This window comes from Rhinoraja longicauda, chromosome 40 (assembly GCF_053455715.1).
Source record: "Rhinoraja longicauda isolate Sanriku21f chromosome 40, sRhiLon1.1, whole genome shotgun sequence".
Lineage (NCBI taxonomy): Eukaryota > Metazoa > Chordata > Chondrichthyes > Rajiformes > Arhynchobatidae > Rhinoraja > Rhinoraja longicauda.
This window is the reverse complement of record NC_135992.1, coordinates 1,694,623-1,716,461: the sequence shown is the minus strand read 5'-3', so window position 1 is coordinate 1,716,461 and position 21,839 is coordinate 1,694,623. Positions and strand designations below refer to the sequence as shown.

Genomic DNA, 21,839 nt, shown 5'->3' with positions numbered 1-21,839 from the left:
TAGAATAGGACAGCTAATGTTCCTGTGTTAAACCCGAACACTGCTTCGTACAGCTGGACTTTCCCTCATTCCTCGATCCAAAATGCCAATTATTTTGATGTGGTGCCCTCTCCAGAAGCTGAATATAAAAGGCCAAGTTAACTACATTTGAATAAAGCGCTGAAGGAACTCAGCAGGTCGGGCAGCATATCTGGAGGGAATAGACACATGCCATTTTGGATTGGGGCCCATCTTCAGACTGATTGTGGCGGGGGGGGAGGGGAGAAAGCTGGAAAACAGAGGAGGGGGCAGGACAAAGCCTGGCAAGTGATAGGTGGATACAGATTGGGTGGGGGAGGTTGTGTGGAGCAAGTGACAAGGCTGGAGATTAAAAGGAGACAAAAGGGTGTCAGATAAGGAGAGAAGTGAAATGTAAAGCAAGAGGGGGAGCTGGAAGGGGACGACATTTGAATGTTGGTCTTTCCCCACATTGATTAGAAAGCAATCAGCTCAATTAGAAAAACCCTTAGAGACAAACTTAATTTGAAATTGGCAAAATGTTTAATGCATCCATCATTTATATCGTGCAGCGAGTTATTTACGAGTTGGAAAACATTTCCAAAGAAACCCGAGGTAAAATCCACATTTGTCATCGTTTGTTGAATTCTATCTCAAAATCCCCCGTTTGAGTTTAAAGTTCACTCTATTCTCAATCCCACCCCCACTCCCACATGGGTCATTTGTTATTGGTCATTGACATGCAAGTCCACCACCAACTCTCCGGCATCCTTAGTTTCAGAGACGTTCTGGATTATCCGTTTTGCCGGACCAGCAGATGTCACAGACTCAGGGAGGAGTCCAACGGTACCGAAACAGTCTGTCTTGGCCGCCAGGGAGTCAAGCTGCTGATCCGTAAAGCCGGCCTCGGGAACGGATCTGCCGGCTCCCAGGCCGGGCCGGAGTTGCAGAGTCCTGGCCACAAGAGGCTACTTCAACCCACCAATCGGTGCAAAAGTCCTGATGAGGTCGAGATCGGCCGCCTCATTCAGCGTAGGAGCAACATTTTCGGGGAGACTTCTGTGGGGGGGAGTGGGATTTCAAGTGCGCTCTCGTGATTTTGTCTGGATTAAAGGGGATGCCAGACCACCAGTTGCCTGAAGGTCGGTGGTGGACCAGTTCTCGTGTTGCTCTATATATTCTGTACATGGCATTCACTTGCCAGGTGGTGAGACCACCAAGTCCACCCCATGCACATTCACCACCTAATGTCTCAAAGGGAACAAAGTTAAGGTGATTGCTTCCAAAGCTCATTCATTGAAAAATGGGCTTTCATTGGAAGCCATTTCAAAACCCATTTGAAATGTAAATATAAAATTAAGTTCGATATATATAGTACGTCACAGTTGGGTAGCTTCAGAAGCAGAAGTTGAACGTGCCCATTGGAGATACACTGTTTAGCTTTCTTCTGCCTCAGTCTTGAAGGAAGGTCTGATCAATGAGCTGAGGGCAAGGGCTGAGACCCCCGGGACCAGGCCGGCAGCAACCTTCAGCATCTGAAGGAGTCTCTTGGCTATCGCTGCTCTTCTCTCGGCGGACTAAAGAAATGGAAATGAGAAAAGGTAAAGTCACTCGAGCCTAACTGAACTCTCCTGGCATACTGAAAGAATATTAGACATTCCACAACTTGTACAATGGGTCCTGAGGCTGCCCAGGTTCAGGTGCGGATGACTTTATTTTGGCCCGATTTTAGAACATTGAACGTAGAGCGCAGGAACGGGCCCTTCAGCCCACAATGTCTGTGCTGTGCATAGTGCTAAGACCACCTCTTATCTGCCTGCACATGATCCTTATCCTTCCATTCCCTGCATATCCGTGCCCCTATCCAAAAGTCTCTTCAATGCCACTATCGTGTCTGCCTCCACCACCATCCATGGAAGCGTTTTCCAGACATTTTTGTGTAAAAAAAACACTTGCCCCTCACAATTGCTTTAAACCTTTCCCTTGCCATCTCAAAACTGTGCCGTTTACCAGTTGATATTTTCATCCTGGGAAGAAAAGCTTACATCAGTCTATCCTGTCTATGCCTCCCATAATTATACATACTTTTATCAGGTCTCCCCTCTGGCTTTCCAGTGAAAACAACCCAAGTCTGTCCAACCTCTCTCTCCTTGTAGCTCACATCCCCTAAATCACTGCAGCATCCTGGTAAACCTCCTCCACACCCTCTCCAAAGCCTCCATATACTCCCTGGAATGGGGCAACCGGAACTGCCCGCAATACTCCAAACCTGGCCGAAACAAAGTCTTATCAAAGCTGCATGGTGACTTCCTGACTCCATGCCCCAACCAATGCATTCAAGCATACATATTTGTTCTTTACAACTACACCGATCAGCCAAAGCATTATGACCACCTGCCTAATATGCTGTTGGTCCTCCGTGTGCAGCCCCATACGCAGCAGGGTGCGATGCACTGAGTATTGTGACACATTCCTCCCGTGAACACCATTAAAATTTTCTGTGACTTGTGCCACAGTAGACCTGTCGGTTCGAACCAGACGGGATAGCCTTCGTTGCCCTCGCGCATCGATGAGCCTTGGGCGCCAAACACCCTGTCATCTGTTTGTGGTTTGTCCCTCCTCGGACCACTGTCAGTCGGTACTCACCACTGCTGACCGGGAGCACCCCACAAGCCTTGCCTTTTGAGAGATGTTCTGACCCAGTCGTCTGGCCTTTACAATTTGGGCCTTGTCAAAGTCGCTCAGTTCTTTACTCCTGCCCATTTCTCCTGCATCCAACACATCAACTTCAAGAACTGACTGTTCACTTGCTGCCTAATATATCCCACCCCTTGACAGGTGCCACTGGAACAGGATAATCAATGTTATTCACTCCGCCTCTCAGTGGTCATAATGTTTTGGCTGATCGGTGTATATTTGTAGTGCACTTCATGAAGATATTTAACCTTTCCACCCTTCCTCCATCTCACTGCATCATCTGCAAGTATTGGTACTCCTCATCTGATTTGAATCCTTTCTCCTCAGAGCAGAACTCTGCTATCAAGATGCAATAACAATCTCATGGCTGGTTCATAGGTTCTAGGAGCAGAAATAAGCCATTTGGCCCATCAAGTCTACTCCACCATTCGATCATGGCTGATCTATCTTTCCCCCTCAACCCCATTCTCCTCCCCGTAACCCCTGACACCCGGACTAATCAAGAGTCTGTCTATCCTCACCTTCAAAATATCCATCAACGGCCTCCACATCCTTCTGTGGCAATGAATTTCACAGATTCATCACCCTCATGAAATTCCTCCCATTATCCTTTCTAAAGAGGAGCTGCTCTGGTGCAATCCCAACCCCCATCCCTACCCCACATGGAAAAGTATCTCCACAATGCACTTTCCTCCCCCCCCCCCCACCCACCCCCAAAATTCACATTCTTGTGCAGCAGCTGAAAATAAATCATCAGTCTATATAAATCTTCAATCTTATACTAAAATATTCAGATTTTGACCAACGAGCCAGGTCTTATTGAGGAAACATTGCAAGCTTTCAGTTCTGGACGCAAACTTAAATGTCCCCTTAGTTAATTTCTTCTCTTCAAAGACAACTTTACATTGCACTGATGATAACAGGAAAACGGTTTCACCTTTTGCAACGGCATGGTGGCGCAGTAGTAAAGTTGCTGCCTCACAGCGCCAGAGACCCAGGGTCGATCCTGAATACGGGTGCTGTGTGCGCTGGGTTTGTACGTTCTCCCTGTGATTGCGTGGGTTCACTCCCGGTGCTCCGATTTCCTCCCACACTCCAAAGACATGCAGGTTGGTAGGTTAATTGGCTTGATAAAATTGTAAATTGTCCCTAGTGTGTAGGATAGTGCAAGTGAGCAGGAATCACTAGTCGGCAGGGACTTGATGGGCCGAAGGGCCTGTTTCCGTGCTGTGTCGCTCAAGCTAAAAACTGAGGCCGACGCTCTTTCTGATCAGAATTTAGATCAATAGCCGTTTCATTCTCAGATTAGTTTAGTTTAGTCTATTGTCACGTGCACTAAGGTTCAGCGAAAAGCATTATAGTTCTAGCAGGGAGATTCTTCATGCAGATTGCTCTGTTGTTGTTGGGAATGTTAGTGCCCCACTCCATGCATCCCTGCAGCAGTGCAGCTGAGGGTCCAGACCAACACAGCTTCCCAGATTGGGGCTGGAAGACGGCACCATCATAAACCAGAAGGTGGCAACATATTTCGGGAGAGAGTTCAGTTTGCCAGTGCTCAAAATGGAAACTCTCAGAACAACCACAAAATGCTGGAGTAACTCAGCGGGACAGGCAGCATCTCTAGAGAGAAGGAATGGGTGACGTTTAAGGTTGAGACCCTTCTTCAGACTGATCAGTCTGACCCATTCCTTCTCTCCAGAGATGCTGCCTGTCCCGCTGAGTTAATCCAGCTTTTCGTGTCTATCTTCGGTTTAAACCAGCATCTGCAGTTCCTTCCTGCACTCTCAGAATAGCGCTGGTTTCTCACACGAGCTGCAGCCGGGAAGGGCTGCTTCCCTGTGTGTGACTATCACCACCTGCGTCATCAGCCATGTGGAGTTAGAAATCAAAAAACAGTTTCTTCAACCTTTAAAAATTAACAAAACACTTCTACATACACACTTCTCAGCCAGATTCGGAGCCACAGAATGGGTGAAAGTCACTTAAAGACAAGACACAGTGATACTCCAAAAGTGGAAATGTCACTATTCATATGGAACAGGGGCACCACAACAAACATGCCACAATCATTTTCATAACTATTCATACCTCAAGCTCAGCAGAAATTAGAGGACTCAAGTAGGAATCTGCCAGTTGCTTCAGAGTGTACATCTCCACTATCTGGTGTTTAACAGACTTGTCTAAGGCAAACAAAAACAGAAACATCAGAATTACTTACACAGTACAGCACAGAAACTTTGATCCATGTCAGTGTTGAACATGATAATAGATTAGAATGAATCTCCTCTGCCAGCACGTGATCCATATTCCTCCATATCCATGTGCCTATCTAAGAGCCTCTTAAGTGCCATATTGTATCGGTTTCCACCAGCAACTCTGACAGCACATTCCAGGCTCCCTCCACTGCCCTGCTGATCTTGTTTAACCATTGCTCCTCTCACCCTGGAAATTTTTTTTTGACTGTCTACTCTTGTCGATGACATAATTTTACATAAGGTCTCCCTTCAATCCAAGTTCGGCCAACTTCCTATTACCCAAGGCCCTCTAATCCAAGCAGCATTCTGGTAAACCTCTTCCAAAGGCCTTTACGATCCTCCACATCATTCCTGTAATGACCCTCAGCTGCACTGCTGCAGATACAGCGCTTTCAGAAGGTATTCAGACTCCTTCACTTTTTTCACATTTTGTTACGTTACAGCCTTATTTAAAAATGGATTAAATTCTTTTTTTTTAATCATCAATCTACAATAGCCGTGCATCGACGTTCCCCATCCAACCTGACGGAGCATGATAGGATCTGCAGAGAAGAATGGGAGAAATTACCCATACCTGTGTGCCAAGCTTGTAGCGTCATACCCAAGAAGGCTGTAATCGCTGCCAGTGGTGCCTCAACAAAGTACTGAGTAAAGGGTCTGAATGCTTGTGTAAATGTGATATTTCAGTTATTTCTTTTTAATTACTTTGCAAAAATTTCTAAACACCTGTTTTCGCTTTTCTTATTATGGGGTATTGTTTGATGATTAAAAAAAAGAATTGAATCCATTTAAAAATAAGGCTGTAACGTAACAAAATGTGGAAAAAGTGAAGGGGTCTGAATATTTTCTGAATGCACTGTACATGGCGCTATCACTGGCAACAACACGGCAATCTGCATGAAGAATCTCCCCGCTAGAACTATAAAAGCTTTTCGCCGAACCTCAGTACAAGTGACAATAAACTAAACAGAGAATGAAATGGGTATTTCAGTTTTAGTTTTTAGCTTGAGAGACACAGCACAGAAACAGGCACTTTAGTCCACCAACGACCAGCGATCCCCGGACACTAACACTGTCCTACACATACTAGGGACAATTTACAATTATACACAAGCAATACTGACCAGAACAGCAAGTAATACTCCAAATGCAGCCCTACTGAAGTCTTATAAAGCTTAGAACAGTGAACTGAATAACACACGAAGTCCTTTCAGCCCGCTTTATGACTTTCTGACCCTTATGCTCAATGCCCCACCTAATAATGATATACCTACCAGATGCCTTCTTGTCCACTCTATCTACTTGTGTTGCAATGCTAAATCCCTATGTGAATACTTTCCCTTACAACTGTGGAGATACACCGATCAGCCAAAACATTATGACACTGACAGGTGAAGTGAAGAACATTGGTTATCTTGTTCCAATTGCACCTGTCAAGGGGTGGGATATATTAGGCAGCAAGTGATCAGTCAGTTCTTGAAGTTGATGTGTTGGATGCAGGACAAAATGGGCAGGAGTAAAGACCTGAGCGACTTTGACAAGGGCCAAATTGTTATGGCCAGACGACTGGGTCAGAGCATCTGTGAAATGGCAAGGCTTGTGGGGTGCTCCCGGTCAGCAGTGGTGAGTACCGACCGACAGTGGTCCGAGGAGGAACAAACCACAAACCGGCGACAGACAGGGTGTTGGGCGCCCAAGGCTCATCGATGCGCGAGGGCAACGAAGGCTATCCCATCTGGTCCGAACCGACCGAAGGTCTACTGTGGCACAAGTCACAGAAAATTTTAATGGTGGTCACGGGAGGAATGTGGCACAACACACAGTGCATTGCACCCTGCTGCGTATGGGGCTGCACACGGAGGACCAACAGCATATTAGGCAGGTGGTCATAATGTTTTGGCTCATCAGGTCATAATGTTTTGGTTGATCAGTGTATACTTCATGATTACACTGTGAACTACCCACCATTAATCTTCAGTCAGCAGTGAACACAACTTTACAGACACCATGATCCTACTGCTGCAGAGTGCTCTTCAACCCATCCCTCCCCCCCCCAGTGCTGCAGAATCTGACCTTCACCTGCACCTGATTGTACCACCCTGTACACTCACTTTCTCACCAAATCCGACCAAATCTAAATTTGACACAAAATGCTGGAGTAACTCAGCAGGTCAGTCAAAATCACCGGGGAAAAGGTGACGCGTCGGGTCGAGACCCTTCTTCAGACTGAGCCGCTGAATTACTCCACCATTTTGTGTATACCTTTGGTGTAAACCAGCATCTGCAGTTCCTTCCTACACATTTTGTCCGTTCCACTGCAAAATCCCTGTCTGAAGAAGGGTCTCGACCAGAAACATCACCTATTCCTTTTCTCCGGTGATGCCGCCTGACCCGCTGCGTTGCTCCAGCATTTTGTGTCTAACTTCGCTGTAAACCAGCATCTGCAGTTCCTTCATACACATTTAATCTAAATTTGATTCTAAATCTAAATTTCATGATTAGATTTAAATCTAATTAGATTTAAGGTGGCTTAGTGTTAGAGCTATTGCATTATAGCGCCAGAGACCAGGATTCGATCCTGATCACGGGTGCTGTCTGTACGGAGTTTGTACATTCTCCCTGTGACCTGCGTGGGTTTTCTCCTAGATCTTCGGTTTCCTCCCACACTCCAAAGACGTACAGGTTTGTAGGTTAATTGGCTTGGTATAAATGTAAAATTACCCCTAGTGTGTGTAAGATAGTGTTAATGTGCGGGTATCGCTGGTCGGTGCAGATTCGGTGGGCAACAGGGCCTGTTTCCATGCTGAATCTCTAAATTGAATTGATTATTTTTGTGATCCTGAACCAGGAGTCGGCTTTGTCCACAGTTAAAAGGAACTTGAAGGTGAGAGTCTAAAAACTGTCCCGTTGTGTTTCTGATGGCACATCTGGTGTGAGGCGTATGAGAGACAGGGAAAGGATAGGAGGGAGATGCACATGAGGGCGGCACCAGGAATTCAAGTCAAAGGTAAACACAAAATGCTGGAGCAACTCAGCGAGTCAGGCGGCATCTCGGGAGAGAAGGAATGGGTGATGCTTCGGGGCGTCCTGCCCCCTCCCTGACATCAGTCTGAAGAAGGGTCTCGACCTGAAACGTCGCCCATTCCTTCTAACCCGAGGTGCTGCCTGACCTGCTGAGTTGCTCCAGCATTTTGTGTCTACCTTCAATTTTAACCAACATCTGCAGTTTTGTTTCCCAGGAATTCAAGTAATTTCCATTGCGCTGAACTTACCCCCAACGGCTAGAAAGCAAACTTTTCCAAGGAAGAAGTTCACATCGACATAGGCCAGTGACGATCTCACAACTTCAACACTGAAATAAAAAACAAAGCCCCGTGTACAATGTCCTTTGATCATGTTTGCCATTTACACAGGGCAGGAGAGGGAACCTGTACAATGGTGCTAAATATGGCACAGAAATGTTGGAAGGTGCCCGCTGTTTTATTCGGATGTTAGTGCTGAGCTTGCGTGGAAGGAGAGCCACATATTTTTAAGATGTTATCTGCCAACCAGCACTGTATTCATTCCCCATGTTTATGTTGCTGTTTTATTATGAAAGCCATCGCTGCCAGCAGTCTGTTACAGCAAATGCTCATTTCCTTAGCATCTTGATCACAATTTCTTTGTTGCTGAATTGTTAAGTAGAGAAGTTGCCCCATTGTTCACAGTTTCGCTGTTAGAATACCAAATGAGAATTTGCCGCTTACTCTCAACCTGCACAGGGTAATAATGAGGACGAGCACTCAAACACCGTGAATGAGAAAACTGAAACACCACTCGACCGTTAATCTCGGCACAAATCAAATACAACGGTTGTCAGGGGTTATGGGGAGAAGGCAGGAGAATGGGGCTGACAGATAAAGATAGATCAGGCATGACTGAATGGCGGAGTAGACCTACAATTCCCTAAGATAGATAAGCCATGATTGAATGAAGACTTAGTTTAGTTTAGTTTAGTGATACAGCACGGAACCAGGCCCTTCGGCCCACCGAGTCCACACCGACCAGCGATCCTCGCACATTAACACGACCTATACACACTAGGGACAATTTTACATTTATACCAAGCCAATTAACCTACAAACCTGCATGTCTTTGGAGTATGGGAGAAAACCGAAGATCTCGGGGAAAACCCACACAGGTCACGGGGAGAACTTACAAACTCCGTACAGACAGCACCCGTAGTCAGGATCGAACCCGGGTCTCCGGCGTTGTGAGGCAGCAACTCTACCGCTGTGCCACCTGGCCACCCCTAAACCTGATGGGATGAATGGTCTAATTCTGCACCTATAACTTATGGACTTATGAAAGTGACACTTTCAACAGAGAAATACTACATTAATCAGTTGCAACAGTTTAGTGTACTGGGTCTCTAATATTATAGCTGAAACATCATACTGCATTCAACATCTTACAATTGATGAAATTTTGTTTAATTTAACATAGAAATTTAAATTGTACAGCACAGGAACACGTCTTTCAGCCCACCAGGTCTGCGCCAAACATGATGTCAAGTCAAACTAATCTCCTCTTCCTACAGGTGATCCATATCTCCCCATTCCCTGCATGGCCATGTGCCTATCTAAAAGCCTCTTAAACAACATTATCATTTCTGCCTCCACCACCACCCCTGGTAGTGTGTTCCACCCCTGTGTAAATAAGTTGCCCTTAAGTTAACCTCAAGTAATTAATTGTATCAGCCTTGGCTTGATGATAGAACTTCTGTACATCAGAGGGACATGGAATCAAGATCTCAAAGCTTGAGTACTTAACCTCGGCTGACGACAGTGCACTGAGGACAGAAATGCACAGCACTAATTAAATACAAGGAGCTCTGCTCTGGCTGATATCCAATACCAACTACTTATTTAACCTAACATTATTTACACTATATAGAAACATAGGAACTGCAGATACCGGTTTACAAAACCCTCCTACTCTACGACCAGCATCTGCAGTTATTTTCTTATCTTTCTTACAAAAGAAGACACAGAGTGCTGGAATAACTCAGCAGGCCAGGCAGCATCTCAGGAGAACATGGATAGTAACTTTTCGGGTCAGGACCCTTCTTCAGACTTTTGTAGGCGTGGAGGGTTAAGAAAGCTGGAAGAGGAAGGGCAGGTCAAAGCGAGGCAGATGGACAGATGGTTGGGCAAAGGCCAGAGAAGAAAACACAGAAGGCAGGAGACAAAGGAATTAAATTGTGAAGCTGGAAGAGGGAATGTAGGTGGAAGGGTAGAACATGTACAGGTATAACTCCAGGTGGGACACAAGGGAGGGGAGGTGGAAGAAGGGTGGGTTTATATGGGAGAAGGGAGAAGGGAGAGTTATGGAGATATCTAAAATCTGGAGAATTCAATGTTTACACAGATGCTGATACACAGTTATTTTGCTCAAGATCCAGCATCAGCAGCTCCTTGTGTCACAATTAAAATATGATTTCATTGTGCGTGCATATCTCAGAATTTAGATGGATGAGAGGAGATCTTATAGAAACATATAAAATTCTACGGGATTGGACAGGCAGATGCAGGAAAAATGTTACCGATGTTGGGGGAGTCCAGAACCAGGGGTCACAGTTGAAGAATAAGGGGTAGGCCATTTAGGATTGAGATGAGGAAAAACTTTTTCACCCAGAGAGTTGTGAATCTGTGGAATTCTCTGCCTAAGAAGGTAGTGGAGGCCAATTCACTGGATGTTTTCAAGAGAGTTAGATTTAGCTCTTAGGGCTAACGGAATCAAGGGGATATGGGGAAAAAGCAGAAACAGGGTTCCGATTTTGGATGATCAGCCACGATCATATTGAATGGCAGTGCTGGCTCGAAGGGCCAAATGACCTATCCCTGCACCTATTTTCCATGTTTTCCATGAAGATCTGCCCTGAACCCAGCAGATTGATGCAATCATAAAGAAAGCCCCACAACATCATTATTTCCTCAGAAGATTGAGATTCGTTATGTCAACAAATACTCTCTTGAACTTCAGTATAAGAAAATAACTGCAGATGCTGGTACAAATCGATTTATTCACAAAATGCTGGAGTAACTCAGCAGGTCCGGCAGCATCTCGGGAGAGAAGGAATGGGTGACGTTTCGGGTCGAGACCCTTCTTCAGACTGATGTCAGGGGGGCGGGACAAAGGAAGGATATAGGTGGAGACAGGAAGATAGAGGGAGATCTGGGAAGGAGGAGGGGAAGGGAGGGACAGAGGAACTATCTAAAGTTGGAGAAGTCGACGTTCATACCACTGGGCTGCAAACTGCCCAGGCAAAATATGAGGTGCTGTTCCTCCAATTTCCGGTGGGCCTCACTATGGCACTGGAGGAGGCCCATGACAGAAAGGTCAGACTGGGAATGGGAGGGGGAGTTAAAGTGCTCGGCCACCAGGAGATCAGTTTTGTTAATGCGGACCGAGCGCAGGTGTTCAGCGAAGCGATCGCCGAGCCTGCGCTTGGTTTCACCGATGTAAATAAGTTGACATCTAGAGCAGCGGATGCAATAGATGAGGTTGGAGGAGGTGCAGGTGAACCTTTGTCTCACCTGGAAAGACTGTTTGGGTCCTTGGATGGAGTTGAGGGGGGAGGTAAAGGGACAGGTGTTGCATCTCGTGCGGTTGCAGGGGAAAGTGCCCGGGGTTGGGGTGGTTTGGGTAGGAAGGGACGAGTGGACCAGGGAGTTACGGAGGGAACGGTCTCTGCGGAACGCAGAGAGGGGAGGGGATGGGAAGATATGGCCAGTGGTGGGGTCCCGTTGTAGGTGACGGAAATGATGGTGGATGATATGTTGGATCCGCTGGCTGGTGGGGTGGAAGGTGAGAACGAGGGGGATTCTGTCCTTGTTGCGAGTGGGGGGAGGGGGAGCAAGAGCGGAGCTGCGGGATGTAGAAGAGACCCTAGTGAGAGCCTCATCTATAATGGAGGAGGGGAAGCCCCATTTCCTGAAGAACGAGGACATCTCGGAAGCCCTAGTGTGAAACATCTCATCCTGGGCGCAGATGCGGCGTAGACGGAGAAATTGGGAGTAGGGGATAGACTTTTTGCAGGGGACCGGGTGGGAAGAAGTGTAGTCCAGATAGCTGTGCGAGTCAGTGGGTTTATAGTAGATGTCCGTCACTAGTCTGTCTCCTGTGATGGAGATAGTGAGGTCCAGAAACGGGAGGGAGATGTCGGAGATAGTCCAGGTATATTTAAGGGCAGGATGGAAATTGGAGGTGAAGTGTATGAAGTCAGTGAGTTCTGCATGGGTGCAAGAGGTAGCACTAATGCAGTCATCGATGTAGCAGAGGTAGAGTTCGGGGATGGGGCCAGTGTACGTCTGGAACAGGGATTGTTCGACGTACCCGACAAAGAGGCAGGCGTAGCTAGGGCTGCAGGTGTACAGTACAGAGCATATTGACTGGTTGCATCACAGCCTGGTTCAGCAACTAGTTACAGCCAGGAGTGAAGACTGCAAAAAGTGGTGAACATTGCCTAGTCCATTTGTAGGAAAGAACTGCAGATGCTGGTTTAAATCGAAGGTAGACACAAAATGTTGGAGCAACTCAGCAGGTCAGGCAGCATCTCTGGAGAGAAAGAATGGGTGACGTTTCGGGCCGTGACCCTTCTTCTGAAGAAAGGTCTCGACCCGAAATGTCACCCATTCCTTCTCTCCAGAGATGCTGCCTGACCCGCTGAGTTACTCCAACATTTTGTGTTTGCTGCCTGGTCCATCATGGGTACTGACCTTCCCACCATGGAAGGGATCTACAAGAGTCGCTGCCTCTAAAAGGCAGCCAGCATCTTCATTAGAGACCCAGGGCCTCTTCTCCCCTCTCTCATCGGGCAAACAGTATAGAAGTGCATAAATGCACACCTCCAGATTCAGGGACAGTTTCTTCCCAGCTGTTATCGGGCAACTGAACCATCCAACCAACAACCAGAGAGCAGTCCTGAGCTACTATCTACCTCATTGGCGATCCACAGGCTATCTTTGATCAGACTTTACTGGACTTGATGGTGCATTAAACGTTATTCCCATCTCAATGTCATATCAGGTATCTGTACACTGGACGTCTCGATGGTAATCATGTATTTTCTTTCCGTTGACTTGTCAGCATGCCACAAAAGCTTTTCATTGTACCTCAGTGCACGTGACAATAAACTACAGTCAACTTAAACTCAACTTATTCCACTCCTGCCATCAGGAAGAAGGTATAGGAACCTGAAAACTGTAATGTCCAGGTTCAGGAACAACTTCTTCCCTACAGACATTAGGCTATTAAATAATCCAACCTCCAAAAAGGCTCAGAAATATATACCCTTGGAGACATTAATTTTTACTTTGCACCACTATTGTCTATTTAGTTGTCTGTTTGCTTTATTTTATATATATTGAATTTTTTTGTCGTTGATTATTATAGTTTTACAGAGTAATATATTTACATATCTGTTGTGCTGCTGCAAGCAAGAATTTCATTGTTCTGTTTAGGGACATGACACAAAAACACTCTTGACTAATACAATCTTAAAGGACTTCAGATAACAAGTTATTACTTCATTATGTTAGGTTTTGTTCCAACACAAGGTTATACAGTATAAAAATAATCCATTAAGTTAGATGCATTAGCTGAAGAAACTCTAGTGCAAGCTGATGATGTAGAGTTCCCACTTCCTCTGTAAACAACATAATTGAGATAAAATTATGACACAAGGAACTGCAGATGGTGGAATCGTGAGCAGAATAGCACAATCAGAATAGCGAATGGTATGTTGGCATTCATAGCAAGAGGATTTGAGTTTAGGAGCAGGGAGGTTCTACTGCAGTTGTACAGGGCATTGGTGAGACCTCACCTGGAGTATTGTGTGCAGTTTTGGTCTCCTAATCTGAGGAAAGACGTTCTTGCCTTAGAGGGAGTACAGAGAAGGTTCACCAGATTGATCCCTGGGATGGCGGGACTTTCATATGAAGAAAGACTGGATAGACTAGGCTTGTACTCGCTGGAATTTAGAAGACTGAGGGGGGATCTTATAGAAACATATAAAATTCTTAAGGGGTTGGAGAGGCTAGATGCGGGAAGATTGTTCCCGATGTTGGGGGAGTCCAGAACCAGGGGTCACAGTTTAAGGATAAGGGGGAAGTCTTTTAGGACCGAGATGAGAAAACATTTCTTCACACAGAGTGGTGAGTCTGTGGAATTCTCTGCCACAGAAGGTAGTTGAGGCCAGTTCATTGGCTATATTTAAGAGGGAGTTAGATGTGGCCCTTGTGGCTAAAGGGATCAGGGGGTATGGAGAGAAGGCAGGTACAGGTTACTGAGCTGGATGATCAGCTATGATCATATTGAATGGCGGTGCAGGTTCGAAGGGCCGAATGGCACCTATTTTCTATGTTTCTATGTTTCTAATCATGCAGCAGTAGAGCTGCTGCCTTACAGCGCCAGAGACCCGGGTTCGATCCTGACTAAGGTTGCTATTTGTTCAGTGTTTGTACGTTCTCCCTGTGATCGTGTGGGTTTTCTCCGGGTGTTCCGGTTCCCCCCCACACCCAAAAACATCCAGGTTTTTTTAGGTTAATTGGCTTCTGTAAAAAAAAAAGTCCCTAGTCTGTAGGATAGAACTAGTGTATGGGGTGAACACTGGTCGGCACAGACTCGGTGGGCCGAAGGGCCTGCTTCCACGCTGTATCTCTAAACTAAATTAAATATTGCTCTCAACGAATTGTGCAACAGAACACAGCATCATTTTAAATCAAACACTCAAAGTGCTGGAGTAACTCGTTGTGTCAGGCAGCATCTGTGGTAGGGATGGATAGGCCTGTCTATCCCCTCCAGAGTTGCTGCCTGACCTGCTAAGTTCCACCACCACCATGTATTTCAATACAAAATGATGCTGTGTCCATGATCATTATCTGTCGAGTTACATTGGAAGACCTGGACCTTTCTCATCAGGGGGTACTGATTTTGGATCAAATTGAATGGCGGTGCTGGCTCGAAGGGCGGAATGGCCTACTCCTGCACCTATTTTCTATCAGCTTACAATATCACCAGATGCAAATAGTGACACACTACCAGGCAATAATAGTGAATCTCGGCATACCATGAACCGTGCAATGTAGCACCATCTGATTTGAACAATGGGATCAAAGATGCCCTGGTTTTAAAGATCATTCCAGCTCACCTGTGCTGACTACGCACGTCTATTAGGAACACGATGAGGTCGATTCGAGGCCGGATGTGCTCATTTTCCACCGGTAACGGCAGGCATTTTGCTAAATGGCTAAAAAAAAAAAGCAAGATAATAATGCAAAATATAATACAAGATATCCCGTAAAACACAAGTCTACCTTAATATTTTCTCAGTGAAAAGGCAAAGACTGAATTTACTTAAAAAAAACTAATGCCACAAGGTGGTGCTGTGGCAGAGCTGCTGCCTTACAGCGCCAGAGACCCCGGTTCGATCCTGACTGTGGGTGCTGTTTGTATGGAGCTTGTACGTTCTCCCTGTGACCGTGTGGCTTTTCCCCGGGTGCTCCAGTTTCTTCCCACATTCCAAAGACGAACTGGTTTAGAGGTTAATTTTTCTTCGGTAAAAGTTGTAATTTGCCCCTAGTGTGAAGGAGATGGCTGGTTGGCACAGATTCCGTGGGCCAAAGGACCCGTTTCCATGCTAAATCTCTAAACTAAACGAATAGGGAAAATTCCACACCTGTTAACTCACACTAATTTCGGAAATATATTTCCAATCCATGCCTGAAGGGCTCCTACCCGAATCATCGCCTATCCATTCCCTCCACAGATGCTGCCTGATCTACTAAGTTACTCTAACACTGCGTGTTTTGATCAATATATTTCCAGCCTTCACCCTTGGCTATCGAACACAATGTAAGGGAAAGGATGAGGTTTTTTTTAACTTAATCAGTCTTTTGCTAATCATTTGAAATGCTAGTGTTCCACAATGCTAAAATGAGAAAGACATATGAAAGAAACACCTAATTGTTGTACATCGACAACTTAAGACATCAACATCTATATACTAAAACTCTCGTTTGTTTGTTCCTGAACTACAGCCAAAGCAGTACACAATAGCGCGACAATTTTTGGCCCATCTTACTCACCGTCGTCCCTTTGGTGCTAATGGAAGTATAATTGAAATCGGTGTTATATTAGACCTCTGAACGGTCCTTCCACAACCTGAAGCTTGGTGCAGCCAGCGCCAAGGCTCTGTGGGGGAGGACCACAGTCTAGGGTTCTTCTGCTACTGGACATGGGGGGCAAGGTGTGGTGCAGACGCCCCTCCAAATAAGGGAAGGGATTCCACGCCAGTGGGCCACATGAGTGGCATGGGTGGGGGGTATGAGGAGAGATTGTGAACACTACTGAATATAACACTAATGAATGTATGAACGCTGAGAATGCCGGAAGTGTTCTTGCACTGTTTTTGTTTTGTATATATTTCTATTATTCTGAATAAAGTTTATTTTTGAAAAAAGGACTGCAGGCTACTGCTAAGGAACTACAGCCCCAGAGTTGTGAATTTGTGGAATTCTCTGCCACAGAAGGCAGTGGAGGCCAGTTCACTAGGTTCTTTTAAGAGTTAGATAGAGCTCTAGGGGCTAGTGGCATCAAGGCATACGGGGAGAAGGCAGGCACGGGTTCTGATTGTGGATGATCAGCCATGATCACAATGAATGGCGGTGCTGGCTCGAAGGGCCGAATGGCCTCCGCCTGCACCTATTTTCTATGAAGGGTAAATGCTAACATGCATCTACTGGTGTGGGATCAGGCAGCATCTCTGGAGAACATGGATAGGTGACGCTTCAGGTTGGGGGACACCTTCTTATGAACTCTGGCAATCCACGGGCGGCACGGTGGCGCAGCGGTAGAGTTGCTGCCTTACAGCACTTGCAGCTCCGTAGACCCAGGTTCGATCCCAACGACGGGTGCTGTCCGTACGGAGTTTGTACGCTCTCCCCGTGACCTGAGTGGATTTTCTCCAAGATCTTCGGTTTCCTCCCACACTTGCCTGGTGTATGTGTAAAGTTGCCCCTAGTGTGTGTAGGATAATGTTAATATGCGGGTATTGCTGGTCAGTGCGGACTCGGTGGGTCAAAGGGCCTGTTTCCTCGCTGTGTCTCTAAATTAAACCTGACGACCCATTACTCCAACGTGTCTCAAAGATTCGCAGTGCCCTTGAATTTAACTCATCTTGGAGTCCGTAATCATCAGAACTTACACATTCACTTCAAAGGACTTGTTCTCCTTCAGAATCGCTGCTGCAAGTTCATCCAAAGGAAGACATTCAGCTCCAACTAACTGCAAAGAAAACAAAATACCAAACAACTTGTAAATATAACCCCTCCTTCATGCATCATCCCAAAGTGACAAGAAGCCTTCCAGCTTAAAGTCCTGATGGGCCCAAGGGATAGATAGGGGTGAAGGGATCCACCAGCACCGTGCCCATGTTGAGGAGGAGAGGGGAGGGTAGATGGGGTTTGGATAGGGGTGGGGTTGAGGGAGGGAGTGGGTGACCCAACACTACACTGTCCGTGTTGTGGGGGGCAGGGTGAGGATGATGGTGGGAGTTGGGGGTGAGAGGGGCAAGGGAGAGCAGGGCTCCACCACTACACTGCCCGTGTTGAGGGGGTGAAGGAAGGGTGGGGGTGAGGGGGAGGTGGGAGGGTGAGGGGGAGGTGGGAGGGTAAGGGGGAGGTGGGGGGGGGGTAAGGGGGAGGTGGGGGGGGTAAGGGGGAGGGAGGGGAAGAGGAGTTGGTGAGGGGAAGGGGAGAGGGGAAGGGGAGGGGGAAGGGGAGGGGGGTTAGGAGAAGGGGAGGGGGTGAGGGGAAGGGGGTGAGGGGAAGGGGAGGGGGGTGAAGGGGAGGGGGGTGAGGGGAAGGGGGGAGGTGAGGGGGAGGGGGGTTGTGAGGGGGTGAGGGGAAGGGGAGAGGTTATGGGGAAGGGGACAGAGGGGTAAAGAGAGAGGGGGGTTAGGGGAAGGGGTGAGGGAAAGGGGGGGCGAGGGGAAGGGGGGAGGGAGATTGGGGAGAGGGGGGTGGGGTGGAGTGAGGGGGAGTGAGGTGTGGATGTGCAAGAAGGGATGGGGTGAGAGGGATTAGGAGGGGGGTTAGGGAGGGTGAGGGGGTAGTGAGGGGGTGAGTGTGGGTGACCCACTGCCACGCTGCCCGTGTTGAGCGCCACCTGCTTGCTGGGGCTGTGGGGGTGAGGGTGAGTGGGGGTGAGGGTGGTGTGGGTGACCACCGCCATGCCGGCCTGTGTTGTGGGGGAGTGAGGGGGCAGGGGTGGAGGTGAGGGGGGTGAGTGAGGGTGTGTGGGTGAGGAGGAGTGAATGGATGATGGGTTGGGGTGAGAGGTTGGCCCACCGCCACACTGCCCGTGTTGTGGGTGGGTGAGGGTGTGACAGGGTGAGGGGGTGGTGAGGGGGTGGTGGGGGGGTAGTGAGGAGGGTAGTGAGGGGTATAGTGAGGGTGATGGGGGTAGTGAGGGGGTGAGGGTGAGTGGGGTTGGGGGTGAGGGGGTGACCCACCGCCACGCTGCCCGTGTTGAGCGCCGCTTGCTCTGTGGGAGTGGGGGTGAGGGGGGTAGTGAGGGTGAGGGGGGGGGTGGGGTAGTGAGGGTGAGGGTAGTGAGGTGGTGAGGGTGAGTGGGGGTGGGGGTAAGGGGGGGTAGTGAGGGGGTACGCAACGCCAAGCTGCCCGTGTTGAACGCCGACTGCTTTGTGGGGTTGTGGGGGGTGGTTGAGTGTGGGTAGTGTGTGAGGGGGGGGGTGTGTGAGGGGGGGGTGTGTGAAAGGGGGGGGGTGTGAGGGGGGGTGTGTGAGGGGTGTGTGTGTGTGTGAGGGGGGTGTGTGTGTGAGGGGGTGGGTGTGTGAGGGGGGTGGGTGTGTGAGGGGTGTGTGTGTGTGAGGGGGTGGGTGTGTGAGGGGTGTGTGTGTGTGTGTGAGGGGGGTGTGTGTGTGAGGGGAGTGGGTGTGTGAGGGTGTGTGTGTGAGGGGGGTGTGTGAGGGGGGGTGTGTGAGAGGGTAGTGAGGGGAGGTAGTGAGGGGGGGGGGTGTGAGAGGGGGGTGAGAGGTGTGTGTGTGTGTGTGTGTGTGTGAGGCGGGTGTGAGGGGGGTGTGTGAGGGGGGGTGTGAGGGGGTTGGGGGTGTGTGTGTGAGGGGGTTGGGGGTGGGGGGGGTGTGTGAGGGGGGGTGAGGAGGGTGTGTGTGTGTGGGGTGTGTGTGAGGGGGTGTGTGTGAGGGGGGGGTGTGAGGGGGGGGGTGTGTGAGGGGTGTGTGTGTGTGTGAGGGGGGGTGTGTGTGTGAGGGGGGGTGTGAGGGGTGTGTGTGTGAGGGGGGTGTGTGTGAGGGGGGTGTGAGGGGGGGTGTGTGAGGGGGTGAGGGGGGGTGTGAGGGGGGGGGTGAGGGGTGGGGGGGTGTGAGGAGGGGGGTGTGAGGGGGGGTGTGAGGGGGGGGGTGAGGGGGGGAGTGTGAGGGGAGGGGTGTGAGGGGGGGTGTGAGGGGGGTGTGAGGGGGGGTGTGTGGGGGGGGGTGGTGGGGGGGTGTGAGGGGGGTTGGGGGGGGTGTGTGAGGGGGTGGTGTGTGGTGTGAGGGGGGGTGTGGTGTGGGGGGGTGTGTGGGTGGGTGTGTGTGGTGTGGGGGGGTGTGGTGGGGGTGTGTGTGGGGTGTGTGTGGGGGTGTGTGAGGGGGGTGTGTGTGGGGGGGTGGGTGGTGGGTGGGGGGGGGGTGGGTGTGGGGTGTGTGGGTGTGTGTGTGTGTGGGGTGTGGGGGTGGTGTGTGTGGGGGGGTGTGTGTGTGTGTGTGGGGGGGTGTGTGGGGGTGGGGTGTGTGGGGGGTGTGTGTGGGGGTGTGGGGTGTGTGGGTGTGTGGGTGTGTGGGGGGGTGTGTGGGTGTGGGGGGTGGGGTGTGTGTGGGGTGGGGTGTGTGGGGTGTGGGGTGTGGGGGTGTGTGTGTGGGTGTGGGGGGGTGTGTGTGGGGGGGGTGGGTGTGTGTGTGGGTGTGGGGGTGGTGTGAGGGGGGTGTGTGTGTGGGTGTGGGGGGGTGTGTGTGTGGGGGGGGGGTGTGGGGGTGTGGGGGGGTGTGTGTGGGGGTGTGTGGGGGGTGTGGGTGTGTGTGGGGGGGGTGTGGGGGTGTGTGTGGGGGGTGGGTGTGGGGGTGTGGGGGGGGGTGGGTGTGTGGTGTGGGGGGGGGGTGTGTGGGTGTGGGGGGGGGTGTGGTGGGGGGGGTGTGTGGGGTGTGTGTGGGGGGGGTGGGGGTGTGTGGGGTGGGGGTGTGGTGGGTGTGGTGTGGGGGGGGGGGGTGTGGGGGGGGGTGTGGGTGGGGGGGGGGTGTGGGGGTGTGTGTGGGGGGGGGGGGTGGGGGTGTGGTGGGGGGGGGGTGTGTGGGGTGTGTGTGGGGGGGGGGGTGGGGGTGTGTGTGTGGGGGGGGGGTGTGTGTGGGGGGGGTGTGTGGGGGGGGGGGGGGTGTGTGGGGGGGGTGGGGGGGGTGTGTGTGGGGGGGGGGTGGGTGTGTGTGGGGGGGGGGTGGGTGTGGGGGGGTGGTGTGGGGGGGGGGTGTGGGGGGGGGTGTGGGGTGGGGGGGGGTGGGGGGTGTGTGGGGGGGGGGTGTGTGGTGTGGGGGGGGGGGGGTGTGGGGGGGGGGGGTGTGGGGGGTGTGTGGGGGGGGGGGGGTGTGTGTGGGGGGGGTGTGTGTGTGGGGGGGGGGTGGGTGTGTGGGTGGTGGGGGGGGGGGTGTGTGGGTGGGGGTGGGGTGTGGGGGGGGGGGTGTGTGTGGGGGGGGGTGGGGGGGGGGGGGGGGGTGTGTGGGGGGGGGGGGGGGTGTGTGGGGGGGGGGGTGTGTGGTGTGGGGGGGGTGGGGGTGGTGTGTGGGGGGGGGTGTGTGTGTGGGGGGGGGTGTGTGTGTGGGTGGGGGGGGGTGTGTGTGGGGGGGGGGGTGTGTGTGTGGGGGGGGGGTGTGGGTGTGGGGGGGGGGTGTGTGTGTGGGGGGGGTGGTGTGTGGGGGGTGGGGGGGGGTGTGTGTGGGGGGGGGTGTGTGTGGGTGGGTGTGGGGTGGGGGGGGTGTGTGGTGGGGGGGGGTGTGGGTGTGGGGTGGGTGGTGTGTGGGGGGGGTGGTGTGGGTGTGGGGGTGTGGTGTGGTGTGGGTGGGGGGGGTGTGGTGTGGGTGGTGTGTGTGGGGGGTGTGTGTGTGTGGGGGGGTGGTGTGTGTGGGTGTGGGGGTGGTGTGGGGGGGGTGGGTGTGTGGGGGGTGTGTGTGGGTGGGGGGGGGGTGGTGGGTGTGGGGGGGGTGTGTGTGTGGGGGGGGGTGTGTGTGGGGGGGTGTGTGTGGGGGGGGGTGTGGTGTGTGTGTGGTGGGGGGGGGTGTGTGGGTGTGGTGGGGGGGGGTGTGTGGGTGGGGTGGTGTGGGGGGGGGGGGTGTGTGGGGGGGGGGTGGGTGTGTGGGGGGGGGGTGTGTGTGTGGGGTGTGGGTGGGTGTGGTGGGGTGGTGTGGGGGGGGTTGTGTGGGGGGGGTGTGGGGGGGGTGTGGTGTGGTGGGGGGGGGGGTGTGGGGGGTGGGTGTGGTGTGGGGGGGGGGTTGTGGGGGGGGGGGTGTGGGGGGGGGGGTGTGGGTGGGGTGTGGGGGGGGGGTGGTGTGGGTGGGGGGGGGTGGGGGGGGGGTGGTGGGTGGGGGGTGGGTGTGGGGGGGGTGTTGTGGGGGGGGGGGTTGTGGGGGGGGGGGGGTAGTGAGGGGGGGGTGGGGTGTGGGGGGGGGGGGGGGTAGTGTGGGGGGGGGGTGTGTGGGGGGGGGGTTAGTGGGGGGGGTGTGGGGGGGGGTTAGTGAGGGGGGGGGGTTAGTGAGGGGGGGGGGGTGTGTGAGGGGGGGGGGGG

General features: G+C 51.2%; 1 protein-coding gene across 1 annotated transcript in view; it reads right to left on the bottom strand.

The window, feature by feature from the left end:
- Positions 1 to 537: 537 nt before the first annotated feature.
- Positions 538 to 21,839, bottom strand: part of pane1 (proliferation associated nuclear element) — a 22,645-nt gene continuing 1,343 nt past the window's right edge. Inside the window, exons 2-7 of the mRNA XM_078430440.1 lie at positions 18,505 to 18,536; positions 17,197 to 17,276; positions 15,142 to 15,240; positions 8,222 to 8,301; positions 4,783 to 4,874; positions 538 to 1,574 (exon numbers count right to left, since the gene is read on the bottom strand). Of these exons, the coding sequence (XP_078286566.1) occupies positions 1,434 to 1,574; positions 4,783 to 4,874; positions 8,222 to 8,301; positions 15,142 to 15,240; positions 17,197 to 17,276; positions 18,505 to 18,536 (524 nt within the window). The 3' untranslated portion in view covers positions 538 to 1,433. The remainder of the gene's footprint in view (positions 1,575 to 4,782; positions 4,875 to 8,221; positions 8,302 to 15,141; positions 15,241 to 17,196; positions 17,277 to 18,504; positions 18,537 to 21,839) is intronic.